Source organism: Tympanuchus pallidicinctus, unplaced genomic scaffold (assembly GCF_026119805.1).
Source record: "Tympanuchus pallidicinctus isolate F22 unplaced genomic scaffold, pur_lepc_1.0 scaffold7, whole genome shotgun sequence".
NCBI lineage: Eukaryota > Metazoa > Chordata > Aves > Galliformes > Phasianidae > Tympanuchus > Tympanuchus pallidicinctus.
The window spans coordinates 17059780-17073373 of NW_026294791.1; the positions used below are offsets into that span (position 1 = coordinate 17059780).

The window sequence follows — 13594 nt, forward strand, 5'->3', positions numbered from 1 at the left end:
CAATCATACTAAATGAGGATGTATCAAGTGACATCTAGGTTGTATTTTGGTCATTAATTCTTTGTCTGGAAACAAAAGTGGAAATAGAAAGATGGCAGCATAACTAATACTTCTATCATTTAGATGTACAAGTAACTGTATTGCCCACATCAACTTTTGGAATCAACTTTTGGAAAGAACAGATAAGCAAGGATTTCTCTTCATATATGAAACAATGACAGGTATAATATCAAGAATATAAAAACACAGTATCTAACATCACTGTTCTTCTTCAGCAATTTTTTATGCATTTCTCAGATACAGAAATGCACAGAAATAGCTGCTTGACTAAATTCCGCAAAACTACTAAATAATCGCAATTAATCCATATAGTTAAAAATTAACTACTCAAAACAATATGTACAAAATTGATTTTGTCATATTTAGATGAGCATTTCTTTAGGGAAACAGTCTGACATCTTAGGAGGAGACAGGAGAGAGTTTTGTAAAACATGTGCAGCAGAGATTGTTATGCTAAGTAGTTTTCTTCGGTGGGAAAGATAAGCAAATAAGAGCATGAAAATCTGCGTAATTTGCAAGTGAATAAATTAAGGATGCCCAAGGGTAGATTATTAGTATTTTTTGAAAGTTTCCTAAGATTATTAATAATAAATAAGCTTTTGTGTGCATCTGAGCCCTAAAAGCTTTCAACTGCCTACTGCTTCCGATGTCTATTAGGAACATTCCACCAATAACCAGAGCAGCAGTAAAGACCACAGAACTGGAAGAACAGATTACTACAAATGCCAACAGTAGAAAAAGATGCCTCAAGCATAAAAATTCTTGGATGTATGTACATCATTGGACTCCAGGAAAGATGGTGCACTGGGAATAGAAGCATGTTCAAACATCTGTTATAAGCATGTAAGAACAGGTTCTTTCACAGATTTCCTTTTCTAATGTGACTATATTCGTTTTGTATTTTAATAATCTTTTTAGAGCCAAAAGTTACAGAAGATGGGAACACTAATATTGATGATAACTTTTGTATTAGAAATGATTTATGGCACAATTCACTTGTAATACTCTTTCCATGAGATACGAAAATTTATTAGGAATTGCAGCATTACAGAAAAATGCATGCATTCTCCAAATCTGTGAGCCACCAGCCAGGGTTCTGCAGGAGATGGACTACAAAGACTGCACAGTCTTATGCAGACCTTCTTCCTTCAGAATTTGTTTCATACAGTTGTAGTTCAATGAGCAGCTCTGATCCTGTTCTCCACTAAGCTGCAAATGCATGTATCATTAGCCTCACATTCTTTATTGAAAAAAAAAAAAAAAAAAAAAAAAAATTAAATTTCTTCATCTTATAATTTACTCTCCTTACTGTGTGGTAGTATTAAAATATTTGGAATTGGGTTTGCCCAGATCCTGCCACTGCTATCTTTGCACCATTGCTCTTCAAACAGTTCAAAATTCACTATGACTTCATGACTCAACTTGATGACTTCATTCTTATAGCAAATAACAAAGTCTCACTGCTTTTTGCAGTTAAATAGATTTGAATATTTGCTTTTCTCACTACTTGAAAGGAGGTTGTAGCGAGATAGGGGTCGATCCCATCTCCTGGGTAACTAGCAATAGGATGAGGGAACAGCCTTACACTGCACACTAGGGGAGGTTCAGATTGGATATTAGGAAGAATTTCTTCCCCAGAACAGTGATTAGGCCCTGGAACAGGCTGCTCAGGGAGGTAGTGGAATCACTTCCCCTGGAGCTGTTTAAGGCTAGGCAGACGTATTATTAAGGACATGGTTTAGTGGACAGTATTGAAGGCAGCTGAATGGTTGAACTAGATCATCTTAGAGGTTCATTCACAACCTTAAAGTTACATTTTTACACAATCATTAAGAGTTTAGCTTGGTTCTGCAGCCTGTTTTATCTTTTACTGAATATGGATAGTAAGGTCTGTAAGGCCAATTTCTCACCATTTAAACACTGAGTGAGAAACTGCTGTAGAAATATTCTGAAGCAATGACCATCCTTATCTACCATTGATCTTAAAATCAAAAACCATCAGCACAACCTCCAACATATTTTTCTCCCCTGCTTGCCGTATTTGGTCTTTGGGGTTTGGTTTTCTCACAGCAAAAACTGCATCACCTCCAAAGCAACAAAATACTTCTGAAATTATAAAGTAATAATAATCAACACCAAAAATAATATAACCAAAAATCCTAGAATGCTAAGGCTGTGCAATTCTCTGTACTTTTACAGATACATCTTTAAATAACATGCATTACGTTTTGTGACTTCCTACATTACTGCTTTGCAAAGAGGCCTAAAATCATAATTTTGGAGGTCTCTTACATTCTAAGGGAAAACAATTTTGAAATACAATCAACAAATAAATTCTAGATACAGTTTCTAAACTTCACCCTTTGGAGTTGATAACCGAAAAAAAGACTCATGAATATAAGGTAAAACAAAAAACAGAGAAACAAACAAAATTCTATTCATAACCTGAAATGAGAACCGTTTTGAATATATTTCTCCCATAAACATCTGTGTTGGCCATGGGCCTATGGGCCCCATACACAGATTTCATGTTCTCCAAATTTAGTTTATGAATCAGGAATACGATGCACAATTTTTTCCTATAGCACAAGCAAAATGAACATCTGTTCACTTTTTGCCACGTAGGTTTATATCTGTGTGGGTGGGTGTGAACAGAGCTCTTGATGTGTAATATTCTTCCCATCTGCACACCAGGTGGCACTGCATAGTTAATCAGAAGATAATAACAGGCATGAAGAGATTACTTACTTTTTTGGGGAAGAGGCAGTAAATCAATCTCAGAAGTCTTTTTTTTTATTATTATTAAAAACAAGGTACATCATTGCTTGACTTTTAATTTGTGTGTGTGCATGCGCAATTTCATTCCAATCAATGAAATCATCTGATTATATTATTGTTTGAATGCTATGTTAATTACCTATGAATGACTGCAATTATCACAAAGGTTCTTTCCACTAGGGATTTATTTATTTATAGCTTTAACCCTTGCAAGTAGGAGATATAATTTAGGCTACAACCCAGTAACAGTCTCTTGAATTTAATCTATATGCTCATGAAAGCTACAATTCTGCAACATTTAATAAAATTTCTAAATATCCTAACAATAGAACTGACTACAGCAATCCAAATTGACAAGATGGAGGAAGAAACAAGACAGACTTGTTACTAGTTGCAATTTGCACTGTAATAAAAAATTGATTAGAAAGTTAAGTAGGGCTTCCTGTTTACTTGCAAGCCTACAGACACTAGTGTCTAAGTTAAATACTTATAGCTTTTTAAATATATTTTACATAATTTTAAAAAAATCCTTGAAGATAATTTTATCTCTATAAAGAGAGAATATAAACATTACATAAAATCACTACAGAATATGTACACAGGTTTGTGTAAAGGTATGTAGAGTATCTTTATAGTGATATAATTTCTACGTATTTGTTTTGAAAGTTACATCAGACATTCTTCAACACATCCAAAGGTTTAGGTTACTCATTTTCATTCAGTTAAATAACTGTACAAACATTTCACAAAATGCTTTGTGGTGTCTTAAAGAAGAGCCACAGAAACCTGTTTTGCTAACAACATAGCTGAACTTCAAGAAGGTGAGTAGTAAAAGTACAATAATTTCACATTTGCTCTGATAGCTAAGTGAAAAGCATATATGCAGTTTGGTGGGTTTTTTTGGAAAATTTAGGTTTAACCCTGAAATACACACTTACCCTCAGTTAGTGATTATGAATAACGACAGAATACCGAAAGACATAACAGGAAGATGAACTGAGTTTTAAAAAGATAATTTAAGGACTTTGATTTAATAATCTCTTACCACTCTTCAGTTATCGTATAAGAAACGAGATAACATCTGCTGCCGGATGTTTTTAAAATACATGCCTTTGTACAAGAGGAACTGAGAGAATACAAGAGTAGACGATAGACAGATGTAGCAATTGGACAGATCAATACCATGGAAAGGGCATTACAACAAAGGTGTGATGGACTGGCACAATAGAAAGGTACTATAAAGGAAGGGAAGAAGGTTGCTCACCTGTATCAGAAGATTCCAGGTTAACAGGGGAATGCTTTACCAAGAAGGGATCTTCAGAAAGAGATCCTTCCCTAGTGGCAGTCAGCCCTTAAATGAGGTCTAAGAGAGGTGCAGCCAGGCTCTAACCCTTCTGGTCACACAGGTGAATTGCCTTCACCTGTGCTCCCAGGGCTGACTGGGTCCTTTCCCCATGTGCTGAACCAGTGGTTCAGGCATGACTCAACAGTCCCCACACAACAGGGAAGAGGGAATTAGCATACTGGTCCTCTAGAAATTAAGAAAAATACTTTGTTAAAAACTAGTTGGATGGAATACAGTTTAGGTAAGGTTAAAAAAAAAAAAAAAAAAAAAAAAAAGAGATTGAAGGCAAGAACTCAGGTTCCGTTACTTATGGCTCCCAGTGTGCTACTGCCTAGACTTGATCTCTTGCATTACCACTTGTCCAGTTAAGTATTAAAGCTTCTACTCACAGCTAGTCACCTAGCTTTGTAACTCCAAACTCCACATCAGTCTCTATCACCTTATATACACATAGCTGCAGCCCATTTAGAAAGTTAAGATGGTGCAGAATAAAACAATGCAGAGATAAGGCATAACTGTCAAGCAGAGACACCAGAAGTTTGGTGGCATGCAATGGCCATCTGATCCTCTTCAGGTCCGGTACATGAAATTTTTCTAAGCTTCAGACCTACATCCTAGAGAGAAACTTTCACCTCAAGATAAGCACCACTGCAGTCTCAAATGCCACCATAACCAAGGGCAATGAAACTATGTATAACTTAATAATATAAAGTATGTTAGAGCAATGCTATTAATGTATATCCTTTAGGAAACTATTTGGGAACTCTATGCTTTTCAAGTCTGACGAAGAGAAAATATATTGACTTCAGGACACTTTCCAAATTGCATTATCAACAGAAAGAAGAAAATATTTCACAGGAAAGCAGGCTGTAGAGTTTTAAGCCACACAAGTCACACAGCTCTTATTTCATTAAAAAAAAGATTGTTCTTTTTTCTTTTTTTCCCCTTCACATTAATTTCCTTTATTTTCAATGCACACAGCATAGCTAGAGTTTTGGAGAGGTGCTTTTGTTATTTTTATTATTATTGTTGTTGCTTTTTCTGACAGTGCAGAAACATAACTGTAGTAAAGAACAGTGAAGTTGCTGCATCTGTTCCCACAGAAATCCTTCGTTACTCATTTATCCTCAGTATGGTCACTTGACTCAGTCACCTTGACTTTCACACATCTATTCCTTTTTTTTCTCTCCTCCACTACTAGGGAAAGCTGAAAACTACTAGATTTATAATTCATCAAGTTATATATTCATTCAGAGCCAAATCTGCAACTTCTATTTTATGTAAATAGTATCCTTTAATTATGTCACTTCTAAGATTCAAGGAAGTCCACAGTGGCATTGTCCTAAATATACATATTTCAGCAGGCAAAAAAAAATAAAAAAGAGAGAAAGCATTTTTACCTTCTGTTTACTAATTACTCTGGTAAACAAGTGGTTTACAGAGAATTATATTTCAGATAACTTCTCTTGTTTAAAGCTCTGTCTCTGCCCCTTTGCTTAGTATCTGCATGGCACAATACCTACATAAACGGTTTCTGGTTAGAAATGAATATTAGGATGACTTCATTAAGAAAATAAAGCCACATATATAATACAGTACAAGCCTACTCACAAAATGCTCATTTATCTATTTTGCTAACCTTTAAATCAAACATTTTAAATGCCTGAGTCATAAATTATGGGTAAATCATGCTGAGATTCCAAAATCTGCTTCAGAAAGCAAACATTCATTAATCTGTAATCGGTGAAACTTCAGAAAGCAGTTTAAAAGACAGATTAAAACAATAAAGATATACTGGGTCTATTGCCTTGCATACAACTATGTCAAAACATCACACAACAAAAATTCATTCACATAAATCTCTAGGTATGTGAGGATGTAGGATTAAATAAACCACAACAGTCTGCGATCACATGACAGAATAGACCTGCAAAGCTTATACTACATACACAGATGGTAAACAACAACAGTTGTCGCTGCACTAAGAATTACATCTCTGTAATCAATAATAGGAAGGAGGAACAGTTGGACAACTTGTTTCCTATTATGTTCACTTAGGCAACGTCTAGATCAATAAAGAGCATTAAGCCTCATACCAACTGCAGACAATGCCTGCTCAACATTCCTATCATATGGTAGCGATAGGTCCAGCTGTACTTCAAAATACTTGTAAATGGATAACAATTCTAATCTAACATTAAAAAGAGACAATGGTTCAAACAGGAGGCAGGTGCGAGAATTTTTAAGCATATGAGAGAAGACAGACCTGTCATGACAGTTTTAGTATAACTCAAAGTCAGCTTATTTTGTCAAAGTATCCCATAATTACATTTTGCTACACTATAAAATATGTAGAAGATGCCACATGTTTTATATAAATGAAAGAAAAAGCAATCAAGCATGGTATCACTGCCTTCCATATAGACTCAGTAATTATTTGAGCATAGTAAGTTGTTCACAGAAATTGAAAACTGAACTTGTACATCACTTTTAAGCCAGTAAGACAATAAATTACAGATAATTAAATTTTTCGGTTTATCTATTTTTGAAATCTTTAGATTAAAAACAAGGCATTCTACTAAATGCTTGACTTACAAATCTATCATGCCCATATGAAAATTAAAACAAAGTGCTATATTAAACCCTCAGCTTTAGCTTCTTCGAAGGATAAATAAATCACAACATATTGTTTTCTTAATGTATCAGATTGAAGTAGTCTAACATCATGTTATGAGTCTTAATTTATTCTTGGACATTCCTTCAGTTTAAAGAGGACAATACAGGAAATTGAGTTGTTCTTACCTATTCCAATGAAGACTGCTTCATAGCCATTTTCTTTCAAGGTATGGAGTGTCATTCCATCAACAGCAAGGCCTTTACTAAAAATTATCTGGAAGAGTTAAAATTATTTGCTTTTTATCTGATAATATGAAAATAATTTCTACCATGTCCTGAATACTGACATCTCACAGAATCTTCCAGTGAACAACATAATTTTTATTATTATTATTATCATTATTATTTTATTCTAAGCCAGGCTCAAAAGATCAGCTCTGATTTAAGTGGCCCAAACTAGATCTGGGCAAAACATAACTTTCAATCACCTTCATACGCAGCCAATGTAAGTTAGCTTGGTTTCCACTGTAAGCTGAAAGGGATAATAAAGCAATCTGAACAAACAAATTGGAATGCAATATCGAGGTAAAGCTGAAAATGGCAGTTTTCTACTGTAAATAACTATTCAGTGTTGACTACAAAAGGTAATATTTCTAAGTGAAAATCAGAATTTAAGAAATATGATGTTGAAGCAGGAACCCAGCTTAGGGAACGTGTGTGCTAAATGGAACAATCACCCTATACAGCAACCAAAAAACCCAAGCAATTTAAGTTATTGCAAAAACAGCAGTAAGAGTATGAGTTGCTTACAGAGAAGTAAAGAAAATAAAAGGCACCACTATTCTGCGTTAACAAGGGTTCTGAACAGAAAAACAAGCTGTGTTTCCCCACACAATATCAGGCACTTGGCATTTATGCAGAATACAGCATCAGGAGTTTCTTTGTGTTGTGCCTTGGAAGCTCACAGCCTTAATTTTTCTCTGAGATCACTAGCTAGCTAGAACACTTTTACGCCGAGAAAACACTAGGCAAAATAAATGGTGTTTTTGCAGATTCAGACCTGAAAAACCGGGCCAGAGTTGGACAAGTCTGAAGCACACTCTGTGGAGACTGCAGCACACCCTACTTACTAGCAATGATGCCAGCTAGTCTATACAGTAAGGTAACAAAGATTTTCAAAACTATAAAAGAAATCAGTTTGGATTTGAATTGACAATTGTTTAATTCTAATTCAGCAAATAACAATACCTAGACTGGAGTCACTGACATTGATTCATTGAATAACTGCAAAGTAACCTTCCACCTGCAACCTTGCCTTGAGCAGCCGCTGCACAGGTGGTTGTGGGTCTACAGCTGTTTTGAGAATGAAGGGGAGGAGTGTTTGCTATGTGTTCAGTGAGGCAACTATGGCAGTCACCTGTTGGACGTCATGCAATTAGAGATGCACAAACCTATTGGACATTTCTGTCAAACCAAGGGCTTTTGAGTGCTTGTGATTCCTCTTCTGATACTTCGTGCTTTTTGACATGGCTATGTGTCTCTATCTCCCAACTTCAGACTCTCTGACTTGAATGTTTCCCCCAGATTTTTGATAAATCACTTATGCATTCTCTTTATCAAAATGCCAAGCTCCATTGTATAAGAACTGTGCTTTGTGATCTGAGTTCAGTCTTCATGTCATTGCATATCTTGTTTGATGTTGAATCTACCTATATTCCATTTAGTGTACTTTTGAAAATGTCCTTTCCTCATAGCTGAAAAATGACAGATATAAGACACAGCATAGAATACCTAAAACACTGACTCTTTTTTCCTTTTCTGGACTATTTTCTATCAGAACTGAAAAAGCCAGGTACAGCTGTAATCCTTTCAAGAATACAGGCTACAAGCTCACTGGCAACAAAACGCATTCCATAAATCGTCATTACATTTTTTTTTTTTTTTGTCCTATTGTGTACATATGTTATGAAAATCTAATGAAGGAATTAAAATAGCAATATTGTTTTATATAGGGATTCATAATACTCCTAGGGCCCAGCTCTCTAATCCTTATTCACCTGACTAATTCTTACTAATTTCAGTAGAATTACTTGAATAAACAGCACGGTTGAGCATTTAGACAATAAAGCACTTTCATTTGAAATGCTTTAAATAAACACCAGAAAATATTTCCAAGCTTGTAGAGGAATAAAGCTAAAGTACTTAACCAGCTTGCAAAAGGGTCAATTGCAAACCAGTGGCAGAGCTTGGAAGTAAATTTATACTGAAATTTTCTGCAGCATCTCAAAACAATAAAGGACTTGCACATCAGGATGACACAATGGCCCACCTGCAGGAGACTTTGTCATAGAAGAGCACTCCGGGGATCTGAGTTTTGTAGAGGCTTCCAGGAAACAATACCCAGCAAGTTCATTTAAAATACTCTCACTGCTTTGATTTTTACAGAATTCCTAACTACGTGTCCAGTCTATCAGCCTTTAAAATTTGCTTTGTAACCCAGGAAGAGTGAGAAAATGGATCTGTAGCATTTAAGGCTTTGCCTTACACCTAATCTGGGCACTTATGAGTTTCTCACTTAGGTCTTGGTATAACAGTTTTTACAATATGAACAGCTTTTACAATATGAAGATTTTTACAATATTTTCTTGCTTGACTGAATGCTGTATTGTTATGCTAAAAATATTTTTACCCCTCCTGCTACTGTAAAACTTGTTTTAGTGATGCATTCTGTGCTCCTATTAGAATGAGGAGCCCTCATACATACCATCTAAAGTTTAAGCTCCAGACATATATTAACAATAGAGTAACATACCCATTATTTATAAACAATACTCATTTAAAAAAATGTGCAGCAATTGCTTTCCAAGGAGTCGAATGACTGCCATTGTTTATAATAAATGATCACATTAACAATTTTATAATAAAATGCATCAAATTAATAAAGCAACTCATATACAGGACTGTATTATAAGCCATTAAGGGAAAAAAAAAAACTTGGGAAGAGGGAAAAGAAGAGAAGGGAGAAGTATAAAATATGAATGTCTTAAGTAGTGCCAAACTTGCATGAAAAAACTCGATTAAAAAAAAAAATCAAATCATTCCAATAGCTACATTGAACCCCTAAAGCAATTTAGGAATTTGTTTCTTACAGACAATTAATCACATGCAGACATGTCAGATGAGAACTATTGATTGCCCTTTTCTAAACTAGTGGCATTCAGACGGGAGACAGACAAATGCCCTGAGCAAGAGGAAGCATCTTCCTGCCTCTGTCTAGTGCAGCTTTTAATTGTTCTTTACTAATGTGCATGACATTTTGCTGTTAATCTTTGGCAGACTCCTTGTTCTTTTTTTTTTTTTTTTTTCCTTTGAGCTACACATAGGCAGGATATATTTTTCATTACCTTCACTCCGAGATCCTTCATAAGTTCAGCTTCAAAATTCACTACATCGTATGGCAATCTGAACTGAGGGATTTCAGATGCGCTGAAATAAATAAAGAAAGCTTGTGATATACTTCCAGCTATAAGCAAGAAAGGTGAGTGGTGGTGCTTTTTAGGTGTTAAAAAATTAATACCTATAACACACTTTAGTTAATTCGGAGGTATTTGAATGGAAACATTTTTGAGTCTTGGCTTTTTTAAATCTTTAGAGTGACAAAATAGCACTTTTCACACAGTACTAAAAATCCAGATCAGAAGTAAGTTGAGGTCAATACTGCACACATTTGTAGATCATTACTTAATGAACGTTAAGCTCTGGTACAAAACAGCTTCAGCTCCACGCCTTTTGTTCACCAGTCATATTTAGCAGTAGATAAATTTATCTTTCTAGGACGAGGTCTCATAGCTAGAAAAGTGAGGTCCTAGCAATCATTCAAGAATTTATTCAAAAAGAATCAAATTTCCCCTGCCTAAAAATAGCAATATGTTATTTTGAGCAATGGTACTTAAAACTGTACCCTCATCCACTTCTAGTTCATAACTTCTACAGTCTTTCAGGAGATACAAAGTCAGTCATTTTCTATCAGCTCTTAGTTTCTTGTTTTGTTTGCTTTTTTTTTTTTTTTTTTTTTTATTTGGCATCTAATAGTAGTTGGCTTTTTTTCTCTTGATTAAGATTAGGAATGACTTTAATGTCCCAGCACCATAGGTCTCCAGTAATGGAAAATTGTACCAACAGAGAATCCAACTTCATATTCATTGGTACAGATCTTTATCTCCAATGAAATGACACATAAGCGCATGCCAGTTTTCTCTTATGGAGGCAAGTTATAGGTAAACACAGTGAAGCCCTATTTTAGATATTTTTGCTTGAAGGAGATAGAAAGATAGAACATGGAGAACAGTTAAATTTTCTCCGGAGATATTTCAAACCTTTGATTTAATCTGATGCCAAATTAATGGATCAATTATTTCAATAACAAAACATGGTTAGAGATAGGTTTCAGTCTTATTTTACATCTTGCTAGTGACAACCCCACCTTTATGATCCAACACTGATGGGCCAGAAGGATTTACTTAGTTTCACCAACTTTAATTATTTTGATGATAAATTGGTGTTCCTCCTTATTGTTTCTAATGCTGATGACCTTGCACCTTTTCTGACTAAAGCACAAAGAAAAATGCTCTAAATATCAAATATAATGGATATGAAATGACAGTGCAACTTTGATAGGTCATGGTAAGCAAAAAAAGCTTTCTGAGGAGGAAAATAATGCATCAGTATGATACAATTGAGATTGAATTTAAAAATCTAATGAAAAAAAAAGGGAAGTTGTATTTTATCAAGTTGTCTGTGATGTTGAAGGCCTGTCGTTTCTCTAACTCTTAAAAAACTCAAAATAGACCTAGCTGTGTTATGTCACTGTCACAATTTGTAAATGCTTTCTTGCTCTTAATAAAAACTTAGTTACAGTTTCATTCTATGGAGTATAGATGTACACATGCCTGTCCTGTTTTAAACTGGAGTTGTTTTTTGTTTTTTTTCCTGATAGTGTCTGGTGTCATTTAGCTGCTTGCCAAGTTAAACCACAACGGTGTTCACAGAAATATGCCTATATGCATATATGCAAATACGCATGATCCTGTGGGGACCCATGCACGCACATTTATGATGAATTAAAAAAACCTCTTATGAAAGTCAACTTTTAGCACAATTACCGACGTACAATCTCTTCCAACAGACAATCTCTTCAGTGAAAATGCAGAGATAGAAGAAAAAAGCAAAGGTACAGGAGGATGAAGAACAACACTCTTGGATGTGAACATAGTCCCATGAATTCATCTCTTCAGTAATTTTAAGTTAGAGGAACTTGGACAGGTACTTTGTATTTCTCACAGATCACAAGTTGCTTTTGCCTAAAGGACATCCTTCTAATCTAGCAAAAGCAGGATTTTCTTATGTTGCAAGTGAGTGACTTAACTAGGAGGAGTAGTGAAGTTTGTTCACTGTCTCTAAACAAGAGTATGATCTGCTCATGTCTTCTCTAAAACAAACTTTACACAAAGTTATGAAATGTAAGAAAATCTGCCTATAAGTGTGAAAAACTGACATGTCCAAACAACTAAAGAGTTGTACTAGGCTTAAATACAACAATACTAAAACTGAAATCACTAAACAACTTTCCTTTATTGAAATATTTGTAAAAGTATAATCTGAGACACACACACACAAAGGCACTTCCTAGTTAAAAACACTCAAAAGGGCAGAGCAAATTTTAGAAGGACCAAGCACTGCTCTTCCCTAGTAAAATTCCAAGTACAAAATTAATTCGATCATGCTGGTAATTTGCAATTTACAAAGCCTTGAAAATATACCCATCGTTAACCTAAGCTTCTTAAAAGATCTACTGCGAAGATGTACAATTCCAGCAATGGGTGATTGCTGCCTCCTTTCTTTTCCAATATTAAAATCAAGATGAGTAAAACTGATCCCTTAACCAAGTTGTGAAACTTTCTTCAATGAATGGAAATAAAATTTGATTGTGACTGCTACATTCTCTTAAAAGTAAGATAAAACAAAATGCACTGCTTGACCATAAAAACACACAAAAAAAAAAAAAAAAGAAAAAAAAAGTGGTGAAGGTTCTTTTTTCAATAGGACAAAAAATTAAGATCAATTTTAAACTCAAATTAAAACAAAGAACAGATGAAAATTAAGATAACATTCCTTCAAATACAGAAGAGGCAGGCAATTGCAGAAAGTACTGCATTTTATTCTTGTGTCAGCATAACATGAGGACGGGGGAGGTGCCTGAAGACTGGAAGATAGCCAACGTCACCCTGGTCTTCAAAAAAGGCAAGAAGGAAGACCCAGGCAATTATAGGCCAGTCAGCCTCACCTCTGTCCCTGGAAAGGTGATGGAACAGCTTATGCTGGATGTCATCTCCAGACAACTGGAAGAAGAGGAGGTTATCAGGAGTAGTCAGCACGGGTTCACCAGGGGGAGGTCGTGCTTGACCAACCTGGTAGCCTTCTATGATGTTGTCTCTGGCTGGGTGGATAGGGGGAGAGCAGTGGATGTAGTCTACCTTGATTTCAGCAAGGCATTTGATACTGTCCCCCACGACATCCTTATAACAAAGCTGAGGAAGTGTGGGATAGATGAGTGGACAGTGAGGTGGGTTGAGAACTGGCTGACTGGCAGAGCACAGAGGGTTGTTGTTGGTGGTGCAGAGTCCAGTTGGAGGCCTGTAAGCAGCGGTGTTCCTCAGGGGTCTGTGCTGGGTCCGGTCTTGTTCAACATCTTCATCAATGACCTTGATGAGGGGATAATGGCCACCCTCAGCAAGT

At 35.5% G+C, this 13594-nt stretch overlaps 1 protein-coding gene across 4 annotated transcripts in view; it reads right to left on the bottom strand.

Annotated features, from left to right (window-relative positions):
• Positions 1-13594, bottom strand: part of DPYD (dihydropyrimidine dehydrogenase) — a 327599-nt gene that overhangs the window by 204767 nt on the left and 109238 nt on the right. For all 4 annotated transcript variants that reach the window (XM_052666446.1, XM_052666449.1, XM_052666448.1 and 1 more), the window contains exons 7-8: positions 10204-10285; positions 6986-7073 (exon numbers count right to left, since the gene is read on the bottom strand). In XM_052666446.1, coding sequence (XP_052522406.1) covers positions 6986-7073; positions 10204-10285 — 170 coding nt within the window. The remainder of the gene's footprint in view (positions 1-6985; positions 7074-10203; positions 10286-13594) is intronic.